The 24,046-nt window shown below is 44.6% G+C and overlaps 1 protein-coding gene across 2 annotated transcripts in view; it reads left to right on the top strand.

Annotated features, from left to right (window-relative positions):
• The window catches only part of LOC124871432 (inactive dipeptidyl peptidase 10-like), a 239,827-nt gene extending 229,825 nt beyond the window's left edge, over positions 1–10,002 (top strand). For both annotated transcript variants that reach the window (XM_047370704.1, XM_047370705.1), the window contains exons 18-26: positions 631–729; positions 812–881; positions 2,518–2,712; positions 3,102–3,156; positions 3,239–3,338; positions 4,110–4,168; positions 4,477–4,549; positions 4,828–4,901; positions 7,922–10,002. In XM_047370704.1, coding sequence (XP_047226660.1) covers positions 631–729; positions 812–881; positions 2,518–2,712; positions 3,102–3,156; positions 3,239–3,338; positions 4,110–4,168; positions 4,477–4,549; positions 4,828–4,901; positions 7,922–8,059 — 863 coding nt within the window. In that variant the 3' untranslated portion in view covers positions 8,060–10,002. The remainder of the gene's footprint in view (positions 1–630; positions 730–811; positions 882–2,517; positions 2,713–3,101; positions 3,157–3,238; positions 3,339–4,109; positions 4,169–4,476; positions 4,550–4,827; positions 4,902–7,921) is intronic.
• The last annotated feature ends 14,044 nt before the right edge of the window (positions 10,003–24,046 follow it).

The raw sequence follows: 24,046 nt of genomic DNA, 5'->3' as shown, positions 1-24,046 counted from the left end.
AGCAACTGAAGCGGAGCTCCATCCACGTGATTTCCAGTAGAGGACCCCGTCTCGCGGCTAGTTTTACCTTACAGGTGCTTTACAACGGCTACCCTCGGAGGCAGATGTTCTGTTGGCTGCACAGACCCACATGTGTCCATGCACGTTCTCCCGCTGTCGGATAACAGATCACATAAACTACAACTCTGGATCTGCTTCTTCCTTTCCATCTTTATTTGGTGTGATCTTTCTGCAGACACCTGCTCCTTCCTTCCTTCGTAGCGAGCACGTTTCTTCTCGTTATCATGACTGTTTCCACGCTTTACTCACCCTACAAAGGTTACCAGCTGTACTGCTGAGGAGTTGCTGAAGGTTATTTGGACCGAGCCGTCGTCCACAGCTGGGAACTCCAGACCCTGGATGGTTTCATAATGAGACATCTATTGATTTGGGGTTTTCATTAGGAAAGCTGGTTGGAAAAACAGCCTAATATAGAGCTGATTGTTTATCACAGCTGGAGAAGATAGTTGCCGCTGGAACAAACTGGTCAATTATCCTGCATAGATGGAAGACCAAAGCACTAGTCTTTGTGTCCATTTGATCGAGTCCTTGTTCAGTCTCAGACATCTTCTATCACCACCATCTCCACAGATTATTACATCCTGGAGAACAACTCTTTGCTGAAGGCAGTTCTGAAGTACAAACGGATCCAGCTGATGGACTTCAGAACCGTTCCAGTAGAGCATTTTGGTGAGAATATAGTATTGGTCTTCTACAGATCTGCAGTAAATAACAGCTGCAGTCCAGAAACGTGTTGTCTCTGTCTTCACAGATTTACCGCTACAGATTTTTTATCCACTGGACTTCTCTGAGTCCCATCACTATGGACTCCTGTTGATGATGTAAGTACCAAAATATTACAACAGATCCTGTTATAACGTCCTGATTCCTCTGCCCATCCTGTTTCCCTTCAAAGCAGTCAGACATGTAAAGAAGGAACGGGATCATGGTCTGCAGTTCAAAGAGGCTTCTGAAAGTTTTTATCTTGGACTTCAACTCTGGTTCAGTCCGGTTCTTGTTCCTCACCAAGGCAGCATTATTATATTTAGCTTCATTTTCTACAATTTTATCAGAAATGTCTCAACATAAAACAGTGATCAGTTTACACACTTGACATCTAATTGCTCCATACCCAAGACTTGAACTAGGCTGCATTTTGTCCAACTTAGATAATTTATTTGAACTTCAATGTAAATGATGACAACACTCAGGTCATTTGCACTGTTGCTTATAGGATAAAAATAAAACAATAAAAATAGAGTTTAGCAAATCTATCTGCATTATTTATATTGTTAAAATCGTTATGATTAGTAGCAGCTGTATTGCTGCATTTTACATCATTATCCTGCATTTAATGTCATCTGTGTTACATTAAATCTGTTAGAGTCTGAACCAGACAGTATTTTCTTTCTTTTGTTGTCTCTTATTCTGATGTTCTGGTTTTATATTTGTGCCTTTGTGTGAATCCGCGTTCTTCAACTAGCCTCTCACTCTGCTGCTGGAAACACCTGAACTTCCCACTGAGGGACAATAAAGGAGATTTCTATTCTATTTTAATTTCAACTAAGAAAATGGAGAAAACTGGAGAATAAAACAAGTTTCAGGTCTTATAAACCATAACGAGTAGACAAACAGAACCTGAAAGTCCAGTCTTTAAGGAACAGGAACAGATCCAACGACCTTCAGAATGGTAGAGACCTCCTGATCAGTGCTATTGATCAGACATTGGTTGCTTGGAGGGAAACTGAGCATTGTAACAGGAAGTAAGGTCCTACTAGAGTAATGTGTCAAACTAAGACAAATCAGACGAGTTTATTTTCCTGATTTAATTTTTTAAGATAAAATTAAAATACTTAATTTAGTTTAGAGTTTAGTGGGGCAGCAGTTGGTAGTACTGTTGCCTTGCAGCAAGAAGGTCCCCGGTTTGACTCCCGCCCAGGGGTCTTTCTGCATGGAGTTTGCATGTTCTCCCCGTGCATGCGTGGGTTCTCAACGCGTACTCCGGCTTCTGCCCACAGTCCAAATACATGACTGTTAGGTTAATTGGTTTCTCTAAATTGCCCTTAGGTGTGCATGGTTGTTTGTCCTGTGTGTCTCAGTGATGGATTGGCAATCTGTCCAGGGTGACCCCGCCTCTCACCCGTAGACTGCTGGAGATAGGCACCAGCTCCTCCGAGAACCACTATGGAAGAAGTGGGTATAGAAGATGAATGGATGGATGGGTTAAATATTTTATTCTAAAGACATTTAGGAGTTGAATAATTGCTTAAGAAAATAAAGCTCTGATTGATCAGCTGTTTGTTTTATTGAAGCGGAGAGAAATGGACCAGTTTTCCAGTGGTTTGGTACCAGAATATTTCAGGTTCTGATAAATGAAGTCTGATCAGACTACAGCTGTGACCTTTAAACTTTAACAAGCTTATTTAGAACAGAAACTATGAAGTCTCCTCTAGAACCAAACCTGTCTTCTGGGTGTAGTGACAGCGCCCCTGGTGGTCAATCTGTGAGTGACCGTTTCTCTCTGGGCTGGGACTCGGTGCTGGTCAGTTCCGACAGCGTCATCGTGGCCCGTTTGGACGGCCGGGGCAGTGGCTTCCAGGGTCAGAGGATCCTGCATGAAGTCCACCAGAGACTGGGAACAGTTGATGTTCAGGACCAGATCGCTGCAGTGGAGTGAGTCACTTTCTACCTCAGAATAACTGGATGTAGTTCATCTTCTCTCTCCAGCGACCCAAACAGACATCAGTTCATCTTCCTACATGTTTACCTTTAAACCTCTCCTCCTGACCTGATAGCTAATTCTTCTCATGAATTCACAGCAGTTATGATTCGTTTTGTTCCAGTGCACAATTCATGTTCTCACTGCAGCTTCTCCCAAACCTGCTGGACATTCAACTTTAAACTTTAATAAAGGTTTTTATTGTTAAATATCCTGAAGCTTCTAGTAAAAAACGGATCAATGGCAACATGATAAGCTAAGAAATGAAAATGAATACATGAAGAACAGAACATAGAGCAGCTGCTTTCAGTTTCAGGACATTGATCATGTGTGTTTTCTCCAGATACATGATGAAATTTCCATATATTGATCGAACACGGATAGCGGTGTTTGGAAAGGTGAGCGTTGGATGCAGTTTTATGAAATATTGGATTCACCTCATTGATGTTTTACCTGCTTAGTGTTTGTTCTCCTGTTCAGGGTTATGGAGCCTACCTGACCTTAATGATGCTGAAGTCTACAGACAGCTTGTTTAAATGTGCGTGCGCCATGTCGCCAGTGACTGACTGGAAACTCTACGGTGAGTAAAAACTTCAAATACAGTTCAGCCATTAAAGTTTTAGGGAAAATGTCTGAGATTTTTCACAGATGATGAATTAAATGTTTCCCAAACACCAGAAGCTGCGAATTAAAACTACAGTCCGTGATTTAAAAGCAACGACTGATTATTATAACTATGAGCAACATTATGAAAGCTAACAGGGTTGTTAACACAGTGCCAAGTCAGAAAGACATCAGCAATGACCTTGGAGCATTGGTTCTTGACCTTTTGAGGTTGAGTCATCCTTTGCAGGAACAAAGTTTTCCAGACAAAATATGTAAGATTAATAAATTAATAAACAGTCTCGAGTCAGTTGCAGTAGTCTTGAAAGAAACATGGGTCAAGTTTTCATTTAGCAACAAAAAAAAATTTAATTGTTTTTTGTCCTTCAATAAGGCAGGAAAAATAAAGCTGACGGCCTCATCAGTCTTTCAGGTATTCAGTAATAGAAGTAAAATGATAAAAGAGGGAAATTAATTTGTACAAATGGATAAAACTATATTTCATGCTTACATCCACCACAGAGAGACTGGTGTAATGTTCGTGGGTCAGCAGCACATTATAGTTGTACATCAATCATGTTCTTATTTAAACCGCCTACAGAATGTCCATCTGGATTGTAAGGTTGGGTTTTTGTTAGTTGGAGCTCAGAATAAACTAGTCCTCATCAGGTTTTCAGGAAAACGTTATTTCCGTTGAATCATGAAGGTACCAGCAGCACCGTTAACCTCCATCGCTTGTCATTTACAGCGTCGGCGTTCTCTGAGCGATACCTCGGCATGCCGTTACGGGACGACAGCAGGTATCAGGTGGGTTTTCTGTCCATCACGCCTACAGTGAAGCTCCTGTGGTCACTGAAACTGCAGCGTTGCTTTGATTATCTTTCACACCAGTCAGATGTTTCCTCTTTAGTTCCTGCTCTGCTGTCTCCTCTGAGGAGACTCCTAGTTCTCTCAGACTTCAGACATGTTGAAATAAGAAACGTTGGAGGAAAACAAAACAATCCTCCATGATGCTGCAGCCTGGAATATAACAGAAATATCAGAGCCTGCGTCTGCATGCTGAATGGCATGTTTATGACCAGATTATCTCCTTCCTGCTTGTGATTTTCCTTCAGTTCTCCAGTTTGCTGCAGAACGTCCAGGCTCTACGAGAGCAGACGCTGATGCTGGTGCACGCCACAGCAGATGGTGAGACAAAACAAATCACTGATAAAATGAAACTTAATGTGCATCGGCCATGAGCACAGAGAGGCTCACAATCCTGAAAAGTGATGAGGGAAAATCAAAAGATAAAAGAAAAGCTGCTAATCTAAAATGATGCTGGGATAACCTGAGGAGAACGTTCCCTGATAAATCATGCATGTCGGATTTGTGGAGGTTTTTCCATCCTCTGGGGAATCTGATTGTGTTTTTTTTTCTTCCTGGGATTCAGGCTGAATTTTGCTGACTTGTTTTCTTCCTTTCAGCCAACATCCACTTCCAGCACACTGCTGAGCTCGTCAAGAACCTGGTGAAAGTTGGAGCAAACTACTCCATGCAGGTATGAAGTGCACTGAAAGGTGACTGCACCTGGACTACATTTCTCCCATCATGTTGCTGCAACAAGCTCAGAAGATTCTAACATGTTGGGAACCCTGCATGAGTTTACAGTTCTTACTCTGGAAAGCAAAAGGTTTCCAGATTCACTGTTTTTATTCTAACAAACTCAACACATTTACTGTAAGCATGCAGGAATTTATCACCCTAAGGCTGCAGTCCTTCTCATCACGGGTATGCACATCGGGGGGTGGACATGAACTCTGTCCATGTTTAATGGACTCTAGCTCAGCCTGGACTGTAGTTCTATGGGCCTGGAAAAGATCTGAGGTGTTGGGGAAACACCTCATTGCTTTGCAGCAACCTGGTTGCTTATTTATTTCAAAATCTCATAGTCACCTTTTCCTAAATCTGTTCCATAAAAGAAAGCCTGGAAATTCCACATTTTTCTCATTAAAGACATTTTACTGATAATGTGCCCGTCAGAGATTTTAGGAAGTAGCACACGTTGTTGTGGGAGTAAGAATCAGTCTAGTAACGGTTTAACTCAGTAGTACTGAGACTGTTCTACCATACATCACTCATCAGTAATGAGAAACACACCAATAATCCTGTCTAGACTACAAACCCACCAAACCCACCTAGTTGCATACAGACATGATCCCTACCTGCTTCCTAAGAATGCCTGGCAGCCCAGAGGAACCAGCTGCTACACGATGGGACCCATGGTCAGAGAACCCTCATCATGAAACTCTCAGAAGGCGGTTGTCCCATCTTACTACAGACCATAACATGCTTCTGAACTACAGAGGCATGTAGTTAAGCATGTAGGGCCCAGACAGCGGTTTCCAGGAACACCACAGAACCAGACGGCAGCTACTGGTTAACAGAGCACTCTGCAGACTGCAGGACCAGACAAACAAACCAATAGCACACTTAGATCCTCCTTAGAACACTCAGTGGGAATGTGGAAGAAACCTCTGGAAGTCTGTTTGAAGCCAGATGCCCATCAAGTGTGAGATATACCAAGATGATGCTCTGTCTCCTCTACTGGTCTCATAGGTCTGAAGCTCTTCTTCAGATCATCCTAAAGAGCAGTAACAGATACAAGCTTTCAGGTGGAGCCACCATCACTCCCCTCCACTACATGGAGGACATAAAGCTACAGGTGTGTTTAAATAACAGAGTCCAACCAGATGGGTTTCTGTTCATGGAAAATGATGATTCACTAGCAGCTGGAGAAGGAGGAGATAGAGGAGATAGATGATAAGGAAGCTACTGACAGTGCATGGATGTCCAGCACCCTGAGACTGTATGCTAAGAGGAAGGAGGGAAGTCTAGTGGGCCTTAGAACCACAATCCACAATGAAACCACAAAGATCCTGGAGTACATCATGAAGCTGGACTCCAATGATGATCTACTAAATGAATGTTTCAGGCACCAGAAACCCAATGTGCAAGAGAAGAACCATCATGGAGAGACAAGTGCCTGCAGGGCCCATGGCTGGCATGAAGAAGCCCTACCAATGACTAGAGCATGCTGGACTGAAGGTTCACAAGGAGACCTTAATCATGGAAGCACAGGAACAGGCTCAAGAGCGATAGGTGCTCGGGTCTAGCAAAACAAGACAGAACTCAAGATCCGGCTGTCCAGCCAGCAGCCAAAACATTCAAGGAACGCCATCACCGAGTGGAGGGACTAGTTCCCAGGAAGAACTGGGCCGAGTAGGCTGCAGGTCCCACAGCCAACGTGGGAGACACCACCGTGAACGCCAGGGCTAAGATCCTGTGGGACTTCCAGATCCAGGCTGATAATGAAGAAATTCTGGAGGTGGACCTAGCAGAAACAAAAGCAGTTGTGAAAATGAAGCAACATTACAAAGAAGGAACATGAGAAGCCTGAGAAATGCCAAGGGCTTAAAAAGGAAGGTGACAAATTATCAAGGTCTCGGTGGTGCCAGTGGTCAATGGTGCTCTTGGAGCTAAAACCACCTACATCAATCCAGAAGAGTTCAGTCCTAGCTTGAGGTGGAACCACCTACCAGAAGCCTGAGAACATGCAGGTTCATTGGAGTTTGATCCACAGTCTTCTGGGACTAAGGGGAAAATCGAAATACTGATGGAGTAAAACCTGAAGAACATTAGATAAGAACAACTAACCATGCTACTTCTCAGCTACACAGCGTTCATTATAGAAAAGATAGATATTATTTTATTACAAACCTACATGTTATCAACAATGTGACCCTTAGATGTGTAGAGGACAGTTATTACAATGATATGATTATTTCTGTGGCGGCGACTTCAGGAGACAAGCAGCGCTGAGAGGTTGAGGTCAGGCTGTTGCTTGTCTGTGGCGCTGAGACCCAAAAATGCCTTTTATTACTTTATTAGGGAACAAATCAGGACTTAGAATAATATGTAACTTGATGGAAAATAATCAGTGATCTCAAGGTGGCGATCAACCAAAAATACAGCGAGCTGATCTCCTCCCTGACCCTCCATCAGATGTTTGAATATGTCCGCCCATATTTACTGACCTGCACATTGATAAACAATAAGGAAACTAGGACATTTCTAAACCTGGACAAACAAACATCTACAGTCCCACAAACTGCCCACGGGTTGGCCAACCTCCTCCCTTAATGAACAGAATCTTTCTGGAAGTTCTACAAACCACTCTGTCAGAACCTTCAGTATTTCTGTTTGGAGTAGGTCAACCAGGCCTGGTGATCTGGAGCCCACTTTAACCATCACGATTACTAGGTTTGTGTCATATGACGGCAGCCTGGAAGGTCACCAACATCACAACCTGTTCAGTTATTTGAAGAAAGATGCTTCATGTGGGCTGGACCATAAAATCCAGCTGAGGTAGGCAGGAGAGACTAAAGTTAAAGCTGTGCTTCACAGGAACCACTAGAACGTGCTGCTGGAAGCAGAACCAGTGAGAGCTGGAGTTGGACTATCGGTGATGTAAGGAACACCTTCACTTCATCAAAATAATTTGTTCCTTTGCCTCTTTAGATCTACCCTGATGAAGGTCACTTCCTGTCCCTGCAAAGCCGCCAGCACCTCTACGCCACACTGAGCAGCTTCTACCGGGAGTGTCTAAAGGAGGAGCTACTACCACTGCCTGATGAAGAGGAGGAAGAAGAGGAGTAAGCGTGAGGCTTGAAGATTTTTACTAAAATCCATCGAAGCCTTTTGAGTTTGGACCGAGTGTTTAGCCTGATTTGGACGCAGTGATGGAGCTGCTGAAGCTCTTACAGTTTGAAGCACTTCGTTGTGTGAATGTATAAATATGTTGAAATGAAGGACACCACAGAGACACTGCTGGGCTGCAGCTGACAGCTGCTCACTAGCATCAAGTTATTCTAGTTCTGGGACACTCACGTTCTCAGCAAAGCACACAGATACCTTTCCAAGTTTGTTCCAGGTTCCTCAGACTGCAGCCATCCACACCTAACCCATGTCAGTCTGCTGGGAGGCGGCGCCCGGTGTGACATCAATGTTTCATCCATCACTGCACGACTCCACCACCTGGAGAACAGAGGTCCACCTGACACTTTCACCCAACGGAAACCATCTCATTTTACTGGACATCATGTTAGACCATCATGGCCTTCTGAGATCCCTGGCATCATTCATCAGCTGTGTCACATTAAAGGGATAGTTCACCTGATTTAACATAGGTTGTGTCTCAGAGCAGACCGAGCTTTTACCTTCTGCAGAGGCATGGAGATTTGTGATGGGAAATCAGAGAAGAATCCAGTTTAAACACCTCAAACTTTAGCAGAAGCTCATGCTGATACATCTGAAGGTTTCACTGCAGAACCTGAGAGGAGCAGATGATCAGATCACAGGTTGACTTGTCAGAAGTTCCGACTGAAACTTTCAGACTCAAACAGACATGTTCTGTTGGACTTTAACTGCTGGGTCATCAACTAAAGAACGTCTGGTTGGAGAAGGTTTAAGTTTCATTAATCTAAAAACCAACCCTGAATAAATTCCCTAAAGTAAAGCTGCAAATCATAACTGAGTCGTTTGGCCTTTAGTGACTTAATGAGCCCAGTTCCAGAACCAAATGTCCAGTTTAAAGATGGATTGTAAAGACAGAAACCAGCAGTGACCACTGCACACAAAACCAGAATGCTACTAGCTAATAATAATAATAATAATAATAATGTACATCGTGGTTGGGCCACGAGCTTTAATCTGTAAAATGTCTGAAAACAGAAATGTTTTAGATGAAAACAATAGAAATAACTTTTGTTGTTTAATTTAGTTTTTTCAGAGAATCTTTAAAGTCACTAAAATGTTTATTTCATTTGTTTTCTATAATTGTTTTGTGTATATAAAACAGACGGTTCAATAAAAAGGAAACTTTTATAGTTAAGGAACAAAAACAGTTTTTAACTCAATGAGAAAACCTTTAAATAACAGATTGTAATAGATTCCCTAATGGGGTCGTAGGTCACAACGTTGCATGCTGCTATAATAGTCGTTATGATGTTTAGGTGCTGGAGAACAACTGGTCTCACTGATCAGCAGGAACCGCCTCAACAACACGCATCCCTGGTCCTCAACACACAGATCTTCCACAGGAGCGAGATGCACGCCTCATTTAGACAGAAATAAACGTGTTTGAGATCAAGTGTTGTTAGAACTTCATGGCAGCTTCCTGAAACTCAACCTGCGAGAACAGAAAATGTTCTCGTACAGAAACCCCTGTGGAGACAAACTCTCAGTCCTGCAGGGCAGTTAACCCTCAGCTATGGTCAGATATGGATCAGGAACCCAGAAACAAACAGCCAAAATGAGCTTTCTCCGTAGGGTCACTGGACTCAGTGTTAGGAGCTCCGTCATCCAAGAGAAGCTCAAAGTAGAGGTGCTGCTCCTTTTTATGGAGATGGTTCAGGAGGCCTCCTGAGTGTCTCCCTTTGGAGGTTTCCCAGAGCAGAGCGAAAACTCACTGGATGAACTACAGGGGTTGGACAATGAAACTGAAACACCTGTCATTTTAGTGTGGGAGGTTTCATGGCTAAATTGGACCAGCCTGGTAGCCAGTCTTCATTGATTGCACATTTCACCAGTAAGAGCAGAGTGTGAAGGTTCAATTAGCAGGGTAAGAGCACAGTTTTGCTCAAAATATTGAAATGCACACAACATTATGGGTGACATACCAGAGTTCAAAAGAGGACAAATTGTTGGTGCACGTCTTGCTGGCGCATCTGTGACCAAGACAGCAAGTCTTTGTGATGTATAAAGAGCCACGGTATCCAGGGTAATGTCAGCATACCACCAAGAAGGATGAACCACATCCAACAGGATTAACTGTGGACGCAAGAGGAAGCTGTCTGAAAGGGATGTTCGGGTGCTAACCTGGATTGTATCCAAAAAACATAAAACCACGGCTGCCCAAATCACGGCAGAATTAAATGTGCACCTCAACTCTCCTGTTTCCACCAGAACTGTCCGTCAGGAGCTCCACAGGGTCAATATACACGGTCGGGCTGCTATAGCCAAACCTTTGGTCACTCATGCCAATGCCAAACGTTGGTTTCAATGGTGCAAGGAGCTGTGGACAATGTGAAACCTGTATTGTTCTCTGATGAGTCCACCTTTACTGTTTTCACCACATCTGGGAGAGTTACGGTGTGGAGAAGCCCCAAAGAAGCGTACCACCCAGACTGTTGCATGCCCAGAGTGAAGCATGGGGGTGGATCAGTGATGGTTTGGGCTGTCATATCATGGCATTCCCTTGGCCCAATACTTGTGCTAGATGGGCGCATCACTGCCAAGGACTACCGAACCATTCTTGAGGACCATGTGCATCCAATGGTTCAAACATTGTATCCTGAAGGCGGGGCCGTGTATCAGGATGACAATGCAGCAATACACACAGCAAGACTGGTGAAAGATTGGTTTGATGAACATGAAAGTGAAGTTGAACATCTCCCATGGCCTGCACAGTCACCAGATCTAAATATTATTGAGCCACTTTGGGGTGTTTTGGAGGAGCGAGTCAGGAAACCTTTTCCTCCACCAGTATCACGTAGTGACCTGGTCACTATCCTGCAAGAAGAATGGTTTAAAATCCCTCTGACCACTGTGCAGGACTTGTATATGTCATTCCCAAGACGAATTGATGCTGTATTGGCTGCAAAAGGAGGCCCTACACCATACTAATAAATTATTGTGGTCTAAAACCAGGTGTTTCATTTTCATTGTCCAACCCCTGTACATATCCCTCCTGGCCTGGGAGCAGCTTGGGATCCCCCAAAATAAGCTGGAGAGTGTCATCAGGGAGAGGCATGTCTGGGTTTGCCTCCTGGTCCTGGACCCCCCAACCCGACTCAGATAAGCGGAAGACGATGAATGAATGGATGTGAACACATTAATTCATTTGGTATTCCATAAATGTGTTAAAACAGCATAATTTAACATTATTAGATATGCTTTGGCCCTTAAAATATGTTTACCTGTTAAACAAAGACTGATTTCTTTTGGCCCCAAATAAGGAAGAGATATTAAATGAATCATGGAGTCATCCTGAAGAAGAGCGATGTCAGCTTATCGCCATAACAACTGCAGAGGTTCGACTGATCTTATAACGGAGGATGATCATCAGGACATCAGTAGTTCTGGTACCGAGGTCAGAGTTGGTCTAATAACAAATATATTAACAGGTTATAACGATTTATTAATGCAGAGGATTAAATGGCAGTTATCTGGTTGACGTGTAGAACAGGTTTTATTCTGATGCTTTAACAAAGTTTTCAGTCATATTGTTCTATATTATAAATGTAGTCATCTGTAGTATATCTATAATCTATATTATGAATGCCTTGTGTTACATGTTCCTAACTGATCAGATGTGCTGGTGCTCGGCTCTAACTGTGTAACTCCTGTCATTAAGCTGGTTTTTGTTTTTAGTGGTAAATAACTGGTGCAGTGGTCCCGCTCTGGTTACTGGTTAGAAGGAGAAAACATCTGGAGTTGGTAGCTAATTTTTCTGCAGCAAACTGCATCTTTGGACCGGTTGAAGTAACTTCTTCTGTTGGATGATGTAGAAGGAAGAGCCGAGGTTTAATGTGTTCATCCTGGTTTCTGAAGGAGGATCAAATGAATCCATTTCATCTCCAGGATTTTTACAGCAGAAACAGATCAAATTTAGACCCAGAAATCAGGTCAAACTCTCCAGTAGAACCATGTAGACATACTGAGTTACATGCAGGGAACTTCACCTGTAGCTGGTATCTAATGAAGCTCATCTGAGGCTGCAGGTCACCAACAAGCACATGGTGACAGTAGAAAGAAAAAACCTCCAGCAGAGTCTGGGTCTGTTACTGGATAAAAAGCTGATCATTATTAGATCTATTTTAAATACAGTGATTATATATTGGGATCATTTTAGGTCATATTGTGCAGCCATAATATAATCAGTGACCAGAACAGCAGCCTGTTTAACCTGGAGATGGGCTTTTCAGACACCAGCTCCTGCTATGCTGAGGTTTTGCTGTTTTTGTCACAGATTGCACCGCCCTGTAGAACCCAACACACCTGTGCAACGCTTCCTCTGCTGTGACTGTGAACGAGGCTCAGAACATCTGGGATAACAAACCGTTTCTGACCTTGATAGAAAACCTGAGCAGACGTGAACCAAGCTGCAGTAGCGCCTTAATTTACTGCTTTCACTGTCATAGGCTATAACCTTTACGACTCTTTGTATATTTGTTATTAAAAATTAAAGAACATGTGCAGATGGATGAGGAGAGCAGGAGCATAACTGGTCCAGCTTGTTTCCCAACACAAATCCCGCACCATGCTCCAGAGGGCTGCAACCTTTTACTACAAACAAGACAAGCTCTCCATGCAACCCAAATTAATAAAATACGGATTATCCCTTTAACCTATAACCAACTCAGGCCCTCCAGACGCAGCACTGCAGTCATTTCAAAACGCAACAATCCGTCGTTCTGAAATAAATTACAAGTTTAGGCTGAATCTGATGTATTTCTGTTGAATCAGTTCAGGTCTGGGTCTCCATCTTCATTTGTGATTGAAAGTTAGGAAATCAGATTCTGGTGCTTTCTGCCAGACGGAGGAAACTAAAACAGAGAATTAATAAGTTTCACGGTGGCAGTTATGGTCTTTGCATGCCTTCTACAGGGAAAATGTCAAGAGTTGCCACATTTTGTACAGTACATTACAGCAGAGTGTGTACATAAATATATTTTTAAGACTTCACGTCTCATAGAAAGTTTAGTCTATGAGGATGGATTGATTTATCCTGGATTTGTTGTATATTTCTTATTTTGTTGTTTTCTTTTCAGCGGTTGATTTTCCTCTAAGGATGGATTTTGTAATGCTTGTTCTTGTTCTTTTTGCTGTTCAGTGGGGGAGGGGAAGGGTTCGGGCTTTGGGATTATTGTGATTGTCCTCTAGTGATGATTATAAATAAAGACAAAATAAAGAAATTTTAGATCATGCTGTTGTGTTTTTCTCAGAACCAAGTAAAACATGAAAGGGTCAGGAGTCCCTTCACAGGAATGAGGCTGGAAACACCTGAAGGAATGAAGCTGGAGGCTTCACTGAAAACCATCATGTCCGAGCTGAGCTGGAGCTAAACCAGTTTAAACACCATGATGGGAACACTTACCCAACCGGGTTTTCAGGAGGTGTTTTTCCACCGTCCTGTGCAGACTTCAATGGTCTTTGACTTAATCTATAAAAAAGATGAAAACATTAAGGCTTTTGAATGGCCTAGTTAAAGTCCAGAACACAAGCTAACTGAAATAGAAAGCTTTATAGGAACAAACATCAAACTTCATTTAAAAGCTCCTGAAATAAATAAGCAGAGGGGGCGATGCCTGCACAGGCCGCCATCTTTGATATTTATCTGTTTGCTTTGGAATATTTTGGAGGTTTGATGAAAATAAACATTTTGAGGCAAATTGAGCTGAAGTTTCTGGCCAGTTTCTTCATGCTGTTGATCTTTCTTCAGGTTAGTCTCAGTCTTTACTGAAATTTAGGAGCTAAATCTACTGTGATGCAGAGTTATTAGGAGACTGGAACAGAGCTTTCATTAATAAGCAACATTTCCACTGAAGTTATTTCACTTTATTATAATTAATCTTGATTGGATCAGTTACGACAACAATTTACAAATCAGTTTTTTTCAGCTAAATATGTTCTGGAAATAATGAATTGTGTTGAAAGTGGTATAGAGTATTTTTCTTGGTACTGAGTTTGATATTTTAGTATCATGACCACCCTGCGGGTGTGTAAAATCAAACGGCAGTGGCAAACACCGGCGTCTTCAAGCCAGAGACCATCTGTGGACACATGAGACGTCCCAACAAGCAGAGGACAACCAGCTGATCATGTGATCACATCCCGTCACGGTCACCATGCCAACACACTTTCAAACCCAAAACATGTTTCATGTAGAGGATTTAAAGTCACATTTCCACTGAAACTGTGGGAAGTTAAATCAGAATCAGCTTTATTGCCAAGTTCGTACATACAAACAAGGAATTTGACTCCGGTACATTTTGCTCTTTTGTTCTGTTTTTGCATTACAGAATATACAAATTTACAATATACAATATACAATATACAATATACAATAGCTTGTATGGCTTGTATGCAGTTCGTAATTCCTTAAACCAGCGGAGCAACGCGGTCATGTCCTCAGGGCCAGGAAGGAAACTGGATCTTAAATGAAAATGTGTCAAAATATTAAGGAGGTTATAAGGACCAGGACCTTCCTTGACATGTGTTGGGATTATGATTATTGATTAATTAATATTTATCAATAATCATAATTTAAAATCACAAATTGAAAAAATTTATTTCTTAACCAAAAATCCTCATTTATGAATCAAAGCCAGAGATGTTTCTGGTGTTGTAATTGTAGCTTAAAGCCTTTGATAATTACAACCGTTAAATACATCCGGGAGGAGCTCGGAGTAGAGCCGCTGCTCCTCCACATTGAGAGGAGCCAGTTGAGGTGGCTCGGGCATCTATACCGGATGCCTCCTGGACGCCTTCCTCGGGAGGTGTTCCAGGCACGTCCGACCGGGAGGAGGCCCAGGGGACGGCCCAGGACACGCTGGAGGGACTATGTCTCTCGGCTGGCCTGGGAATGCCTTGGGCTCCCCCTGGAGGAGCTGGAGGAGGTGTCTGGAGAGAGGGACGTCTGGGCGTCTCTGCTGAGTCTGCTGCCCCCGCGACCCGGTCCTGGATAAGCGGAAGACGACGAACGAACGAAATACTCAGTAATAATTGGTAACTATTACCAGAGATGTCACTGTTTAATCGACCGTTTCTGCTGAAACGTGGGGAACTTTAACCTTATCTTGACTGACGAATTACTCTTGCACAAAATAAACCCAGAAACGCCTTCTGTTACCATCTATGTGAATATTTATTAAACCACAGCCTGATACGCTTCGCTATTCTGATTTAATAATCTTCACCTAATCAAACATGCAAAGTTCTACTTTCAAAGAGGGTAAAATATCTAACTAAACAAAATAAAAACAGCAGTGAGTGTGTATGAGATCAAACCAGCAGTTATGGCAGTTATGGCAAAATAAAAAGGGAATATGGTTGAACGAAGCTTTGGGAGCACAGCCCGCCCGAAAGTGTAGCTCAGTGAGATGCAGGCGGTCATAAACCTTCCCCCCAGCAGGGTTGTAAACCCAGAGGACAGAGGATCATAAAAGAGTTCCACGCATCCGTGGATCCTCAGTAGAGCAGACCGTTTTCTTCCTTGGTGGCCTCCGTGGCAGAAAGGTAGAAAATAATGACGGACTGTCATTGGACTGTTGCGTCTCCTTGAAAACTCCGTTGGTTTTTTGGTTACGTGTTAAATCCACGTCTTCAATCGGTAAAGTTGAAAACTTACAAGCCTTCTTATTCCTGTAAGCTTAATTCGCTTAGTTTTCTCATTGGCCAACGGTGGAGAATGAATGAAAGTCCACATGGGACCTCTTCTCCAGAATGATGCTCTTCAGTAGCATCCAGCAACGTACAAATGGTCCAATATTCAGCAAACAAGTGGTCCAACACATGCAGATTAAAATGGAACCAGAACCGAGTACCGTCAGGTCTGGGAGGACAGAGCAGCAGTTGAGTTGTCCAGAAACAGCTCTACCATGTGAGAACATGAGACCACCACAGAGAAGTTGAAGCTCTCTGAATACAGAACCTCATGATCTACATTCAGAGGAATCTCAAACCTGATCTGTAAAATATAGAAATATGGGACCTTTTTTCTGACCAAGCTACATGGTTTACAAGAAAAAGTGGGAAGCTGCTGGTTTATTTCCAGTAAGACATTTTAAATGGATCTGGATCAGTATGATTGGATGAACCACAAGATGAAGGCTCTGCCTTCATGTCTCCACTAGTCTCAACTCTCCCAAGTTCTCTACGGGTCGACTCACTTGTAATGCGGAACGGTACTATTTTAAGTACCTGCTTGCTTGTAGTTTCAACCGTTCCGAGTCGCCCTGAAATCGTGACGTCACAGGACTCTGGGTCACAGTCTGGTTTGGGGGCGGAGTCACTAGTCGCAGTATTTTTGCATAAATAATAATTTGAACTATTAAATAGTTTTACGCTCGACTTATTGTGTCTATGAGCTTCCGTTTGATACAGCATTCCTCTCTCCTGTACTGACCTGCAGTGCTTCGGGTCTCACTGCCCAGAACCTTCTCTGGTTCTGGTCTTTCACTCTAACAGCAGCCATGAACGGAGCAGCAGTCTAGGCTGTTGTTGTGTTTGTGTCTCTAAATCACATCACTAATGCAAAAGGTGTTAAACTGACCTGACCCAAATAGATTAGGTTCTAATGGAAAAGAGTTTCCACCAGGTCAGGTAGAAACAGCTGGACATCATCATCATCATCATTCTACTGACTAAACAGTTCAACAGAAACTGGTTAAACATCTGGTTCTTACCTCTGATGGTGACCCTATAGGCTGGAAGTCAAATCATGCTTTCCATTAAATTATAATAAACTGGATATTATTTACAATTGCTTTTGATATAAATTGTAATGGGTCATTTACAGGTGCCACCCTTTCTTCATCTGTGTCCTTGCTGGGCCCAAACATTTCCTGACCCACCAGCAGACGAGGTTCTGAGCCAAAACAAAGATCTGTGGTCCAGACTGGTCCAGACTGGTTCAGCAGATTTTTGTTTTATGACTGAAAGACTGAAGATCACAGACTGAACAACTGGACCCGCTGAGGTACTGAAGTCTTTAAGACCCGATTGTCTCCGTCTTTGGTTTGGCTTTGCTTCTTTTTCGTTACCATATGATTGTAGTTAGTTGATGGTTTGTATTATTCTCCCTGCTGAACTTTATGTTTATAATGTTGTATAGCTACAAAGTTTTTAAGAAAAAGAAAAGCTTCTCTCAGCAGATGTTGTATAGACAATGAAACAAAGACTTCACCAGAACATCTTCTAAATTACTTTCTGCCGCATGAAACAACAATCATCAATAATGTATTCCTGGCTCGAAGGCCCGGTTCCTAAAAGTTAATACTTACTGCAGTGCTAATAGCTCTGAAATATTAATATTGGGTACATTGACACTGTGATAAACTTGCAACATACTGAGAAGCTCTAATTAAAACTGAGATTAAATACCTAGGTGGAGTCTATCACCTAATTAGGTGACCACTGGAGCAACTGGTTGCACTGGATATTCTTTACAGGCATTAAAGGAGACATCTGCTGCTTTTAAATCCTTCCTTTTCACCTTAAATCATCCAGCTGTGGTCCATACAAAGTGGAACCTCAATGCTTTGGTCTGAACTCCTTGTTCTTGTAGCTTCTCAGGCTCCTCTTTGACCTGTTCTGAGGTTCATCTGAGAGCAACTTGTTTTGGTGCCGTCTCTTTAAATGTTGCTGAGGCACTTCACACCCCGCCTCCCTACAGGTCAAAGGGCACTGAATTGTAACCTGTTCTGTCATTTTTGTAGTTTGATAACAATTATCTAGTTATTTGCTGCTTACCGCTTTGCTGAGTCCATCGTTTCCATAGACAGAAGGAACTGAGCCCTTTGCTGAAGAACTCATTCTTGAAGTAGGGGAATAGGAATTTGTGGGTAGATTTCCATGAAAAATAAAAATTTAGCCAGGCACTTCGAAGAGGTTCTGATGCTGGGGTACAGTGTAATGAATTGTGTGGTTTAATACACCCAACAACTGAGCCGAACGTATCCTCTTTCAGCGTAGGCATACTGGACTTTGACTACAAAATCACAGCGAGAAATAAATATGGTGGATACAGGAAATCAATCACCCGGATCCCATGACCTTGTTTAGCTGTTCAGCAGCAAATACTGAGATGTAACAGTTGGAAAAACGTAAAAGATGACAGAGAAAACTGAACGCACTGAAAAATACGACCCAAAAAGAATATAAAACTATGTCTGCAGCACCTTGAGAGATTAAAACTTTTCTGCCCTCCTATAAACTCCAAGTACACAAAAACATGGATTGAAACACTAAAAAGTGGATTTTGCATGATATGTCCCTTGTATAAATGTTTTGTCTGGCCATTTGTGCTCAAAAACATTAAATAATAAAAATCATAAAATTACCTAAAAACCCCATTAAATCTTTATTTTATCAGATAAAATATTTTAACCTGGCAAGACATGAGGTTATTTTTCTTTGGTAAAATTAAAATATTTTTTATATGCTTAGTTTCTCATTTAAAATAGTAATAACATGTATTTATATTAATGACAAACAGAAGTAGAAAACTTACAAAAATGTATTTTTCATTTTTATATCCTCAGTCTAGCTTGACTTATTTAAAAGTAATTTCCTGTCATTTTTTAAACAAAAAACATCCTTGATTTGCAAAATAAAGAATCTCATGTAATTTAGTTTTAAAAAAATTAAATCTTTTAAAGTGGTTCCTCCTTGAACCGCCACCTTAACATGGTGGAGGGGTTTGAGTGCTCGAATGATCCTAGAGGCTATGTTGTCTGGGGCCTAAATGCCCCTGGTAGGGTCTCCCATGGCAAACAGGCTCTAGGTGATGGGTCAGACATAGAGCGGTTCAAGAATCCCTCATGTGGATGAAAACATCGAGGCACGTGACGTCGCCCGGTATGGCGGAGCCGGGGTCCCACCCTGGAGCCAGGCCTGGGGTCGGGACTCGCCGGAGAACGCCTGGTGGCCGGGTTGCTGCTCGCGGGACCCGGCCGGGCCAAGCCTGAACGAGAGACACGAGGCCATCCCCCAGTGGGCAGCAGTCTAGGCAATCCCCGAACCTGGTGGTGGACACCGATGGTAACGGATGCTGTCAAGCAGAAGAAAGAGTCCTATCGGCTGTGGTTGGCTTGTGGGACTCCAGAGGCAGCTGACGGGTACCGTGGGGCCAAGCGTGCTGCGGCCCGGGCTGTGGCAGAGGCAAAAACTCGGGCCTGAGAGGAGTTCGGTGAGGCCATGGAGAAGGACTACCAGTTGGCCTCGAAGCAATTCTGGCAAACCGTCTGGCGCCTCAGGAGGGGAAGCAGTGCTTCGCCAACACTGTTTATAGTGGGGGCGGGAGACTGCTGACCTTGACTGAGGACATTATCGGGCGGTGGAAGGAGTACTTCGAGGATCTCCTCAATCCTGCCATCACGCATTCCGTGGTGGAAACAGAGGCTGGGGACTCGGGGTTGGACTCTTTCATCACCCAGGCTGAAGTCACCGAGGTTTGTTAAAAAGCTCCACGGTGGCAAGGCTTCGGGGGTGGATGAGATCTGCCCTGAGTACCTCAAGTCTCTGGATGTTGTAGGGCTGTCATGGTTGACACGCCTCTTCAACATTGCGTGGCGGTCGGGAGAGTGCCTCTGGACTGGCAGACTGGGGTGGTGGTCCCCCTTTATAAGAAGGGTGACCAGAGGGTGTGTTCCAACTACAGGGGGATCAAACTCCTCAGCCTCCCTGGTAAGGCCTACGCCAGGGTATTGAATCAGAATCAAAAAAGCTTTACTGCCAAGTACGTTTTTGGACATACAAGGAATTTGTTTTGGCGTAGTCGGTGCAATACAATACAAATTAAACAGTATAAACATATCTACAATATAATATTAATATATGTGCACAGTTTTAAGTGACTGAGAGTAAATATAGAGCAGTATCGGGTGCCAGACCGGTACAACAGTGCAGGTGATCATTGTGCAAGTAAAGCAGGAGTCCAAGCTGAGCGTTAATGTAACGCATAGAGTTGCAGGTTACAGGTGTCCTGTCAGCAAGAAAGGGGGGGTGTGGGGGAAAGGGAGAGTGTCAGGGTGGTTTCTGGGCTTTGTTAACAAGGCTGGTGGCAGATGGGAAAAAACTGTTCTTGAGGCGTGAGGTTTTGGTCCGGATGGACCGCAGCCTCCTGCCAGAGGGGAGAGTCTCAAAGAGTCTGTGACCGGGGTGGGAGGGATCAGCCAGAATCTTCCCTGCCCGCTTCAGGGTCCTGGAGGTGTACAGTTCCTGGAGCGACAGTAGACTGCAGCCAATCACCTTCTCAGCAGACCGAATGACACGCTGCAGCCTGCCCTTATCCTTGGCTGTAGCAGCGGCGTACCAGATGGTGATGGAGGAGGTGAGGATGGACTCAATGATGGCTGTGTAGAAGTGCACCATCATAGTCTTTGGCAGGTTGAATTTCTTCAGCTGCCGCAGGAAGAACATCCTCTGCTGGGCTTTCTTGATGAGGGAGCTGATGTTTGGCTCCCACTTGAGATCCTGGGAGATGATGGTTCCCAGGAAGCGGAAAGATTCCACAGTGTCAATTGTGGAGTCACAGAGGGTGATGGGGGCAGGTGGGGCTGGGTTCTGCCTGAAGTCCACAACCATCTCTACTGTCTTTAGAGCGTTGAGCTCAAGGTTGTTCTGGCTGCACCAGTCCAACAGATGGTCCACCTCCCATCTGTACGCGGACTCGTCACCATCAGAGATGAGTCCCATCAGGGTGGTGTCGTCCGCAAACTTCAGAAGCTTGACAGACTGGTGACTGGAGGTGCAGCTGTTGGTGTACAGGGAGAAGAGCAGAAGAGAGAGAACACAGCCTTGGGGGGAACCGGTGCTGATGGTCAGGGAGTCAGAGACGTGCTTCCCCAGCCTCACGCGCTGCTTCCTGTCAGACAGGAAGTCAGTGATCCACCTGCAGGTGGAGTCGGGCACACTCAGCTGGGAGAGTTTCTCCTGGAGCAGAGCTGGGATGATGGTCTTGAAGGCAGAGCTGAAATCCACAAACAGGATCCTGGCATAGGTTCCTGTGGAGTCCAGGTGCCGGAGGATGAAGTGAAGGGCTAGGTTGACTGCATCATCTACAGACCTGTTGGCTCTGTAGGCAAACTGCAGGGGGTCCAGGAGGGGGTCGGTGATGTCTTTTAGGTGTGAGAGCACAAAGCGCACAAAGGACTTCATCACCACAGAGGTCAGGGCGACGGGTCTGAAGTCATTAAGCCCTGTGGTCCTTGGCTTCTTGGGAACAGGGACGATGGTGGAGGACTTGAAGCAGGCTGGCACATGACATGTCTCCAGTGAGGTGTTAAAAATGTCTGTGAAGACTGGAGACAGCTGATCAAGCGCAGTACTTCAGGCTGGCTGGTGAGACAGAATCCGGTCCAGCAGCTTTCCGGGGGTTCTGTCTCCTGAAGAGTTTGTTGACGTCCCTCTCCTGGATGGAAAGAGCCGTCCTCGGCGTGGGTAGGGGGCTGGTGGGGGGGAACTTCAGGGTGGGGTTTGGAGGTGCCAAGGCCCCTCTTGAGGTTGGGGAGGTGGGGGTGGTGGATTGTGGCTGCAGCTGTTGGGGGGCGTCGTGGGGGATGGTTGCAGGACTGTCCCTTTGTCTTTCAAAGCGGCAGTAGAACTCGTTCACAGTCACAGCCTCTGTGTACTCGTCCAGACTGTTGGTAGTAGTCCTGAACACATCCCAGTCTGTACAGCCTAAACACGCCTGGAGATTCTCCACAGCCTCACTGCTCCACTTCCTTGTCGTCCTCACAACAGGTTTGCAGAGCTTTAGTTTCTGCCTGTATGCAGGAATCAGGTGGACCATGATGTGGTCGGACTGGCCCAGTGCAGCACGTGGGACGGCGTGAGAAGCGTCTCTGATGGTGGTGTAACAGTGATCCAGAATGTTGTCCTCTCTGGTCGGACATTTTATAAACTGTCTATATTTGGGGAGTTTGTGGGTGAGATTACCTTTGTTAAAGTCGCCAGCGACGATAACTAAGGAGTCCGGGTTGGTCCGCTCCACACTCAGTATCTGGTCGGCGAGCATGCGCTGTGCGACCTGCACGTTAGCTTGTGGTGGGATGTAAACACCGACCAGGATGAACGAAGCGAACTCACGGGGGGGAATAGAAAGGCTTACAGTTTATGATGAAGGATTCCAAGTCTGGAGAACAGTGCTGTTGAATCACTGTCACGTCGTTGCACCAACCACTGTTGAGGTAGAAACAGATTCCTCCATCTTTTGCTTTGCCGGAGAGTTCCGTGTCTCTGTCCGCTCTGTAGAGCTGGAATCCTGCCATCTGCAGTGCAGAGTCCGGTATTAATCCACACAGCCACGTCTCCGTGAAGCACAAAACTGCCGATGAATAAAAGTCCTTGTTTTTCCCCAACAGCAGTTGTAGTTCCTCAATTTTGTTGGGAAGTGAGCGCACGTTAGAGATAAATATTCCAGGTAACGGAGTTCGTAGTCCACGCTGGCAATACGTACCAGCACCCCAGCCCGTTTCCCTCTCTTCCGGCGTTTCACCGCGTGAGCAAAGGTGAGCGCATCTTTGATCAGAATGTCCAAAAATTCCACAGCAGTGGGCAGAAAAGTGGGAAATAACTCTTCTGGTGTAGTAGCCCTGATGTTCATGAGTTCTTCTCTGGTGAGAGAGCTCCAGGTACCATCACAGAAGACCGTTTGAAAGCAAAAAACAAAACAAAACATTGCGCACCGAGGCCATGGTACTCAACCGGAAAAGGGTGGCTTGTCCTCTTCAGGTTGGAGGGCAGTTCCTGCCTCAAGTGGAGGAGTTTAAGTATCTCGGGGTCTTGTTCACAAGTGAGTGAAGAATGGCGCGGGAGATCAACAGACGGATCGGTGCGGCTGCCACAGCAATGGGGGCACTGTGCTGGTCCGTTGTGGTGAAGAAAAAGCAAAACTCTCAATTTACCGGTTGGTCTACGTTCCTACCCTCACCTATGGCCATGAACTTTGGGTCATGACCGAAAGAACGAGATCCCGGATACAAGCGGCTGAAATGAGCTTCCTCCGTAGGGTGGCCGGGCACTCTCTTAGAGATAGGGTGAGGTGCTCGGCCATCCGGGAGGAACTCGGAGTAGAGCTGCTGCTCCTCCACATCGAGAGGAGCCAATTGAGGTGGCTCGTGCATCTATACCGGATGCCTCCTGGACGCCTTCCTCGGGAGGTGTTCCAGGCACGTCCCACCAGGAGGAGGCCCAGGACACACTGGAGGGACTATGTCTCTTGGCTGGCCTGGGAACACCTTGGGCTCCCCCCGGAGGAGCTGGAGGAGGTGTCTGGGGAGAGGGACGTCTGGGTGTCTCTGCTGAATCTGCTGCCCCCGCGACCCGGTCCTGGATAAGCGGAAGACGACGAGTACGAGTACGAGTAGTTTAACTCTGCACCAGAATATCTTAAACAGTGAAGCCTTCTGGATGCTTGCTTAGTGAACAGGAACTTTATTCATTTCTATTTCTTCCATCTGTAACAAACATCTCCACTGAAGTACTTGAGCTCTCATGTTCTGTTAGCTTGCCTTCCTTACAGCCCGAATGCAGAAAGTTACAAAAAACAAACATTTTTCAGTTTTTCTGGTGTGACTAGCTCAGGCTAGCTGCTTCTCTGTTGTTTCTGATGCGACTCTGACTGCAGCTGGTTGTCACATGCATGGTCATACTTCTAGTCAATTCTGTTCTTACAGAAAAGTTGTTCTCTCGATTCTCAAAAATCCTGAGGTATTGTTCTGCCTTTTGCACTAAGCTTTGAGTTTTACAATGTTTTTGGAAGATGTCTGTGTTTTAGTGAACTTCTCCATGGCTGACCATTCTTTCTGTCTGTGGGAAGAGGACAGCTCCCCATAGGAACCTAAATCAGAATCAGCTTTG

The sequence above is a fragment of the Girardinichthys multiradiatus genome, chromosome 7 (genome assembly GCF_021462225.1).
Source record: "Girardinichthys multiradiatus isolate DD_20200921_A chromosome 7, DD_fGirMul_XY1, whole genome shotgun sequence".
NCBI classification, from domain to species: domain Eukaryota; kingdom Metazoa; phylum Chordata; class Actinopteri; order Cyprinodontiformes; family Goodeidae; genus Girardinichthys; species Girardinichthys multiradiatus.
The sequence above is the reverse complement of the archived record's forward strand: the minus strand, read 5'-3'. Positions and strand labels throughout refer to the sequence as shown.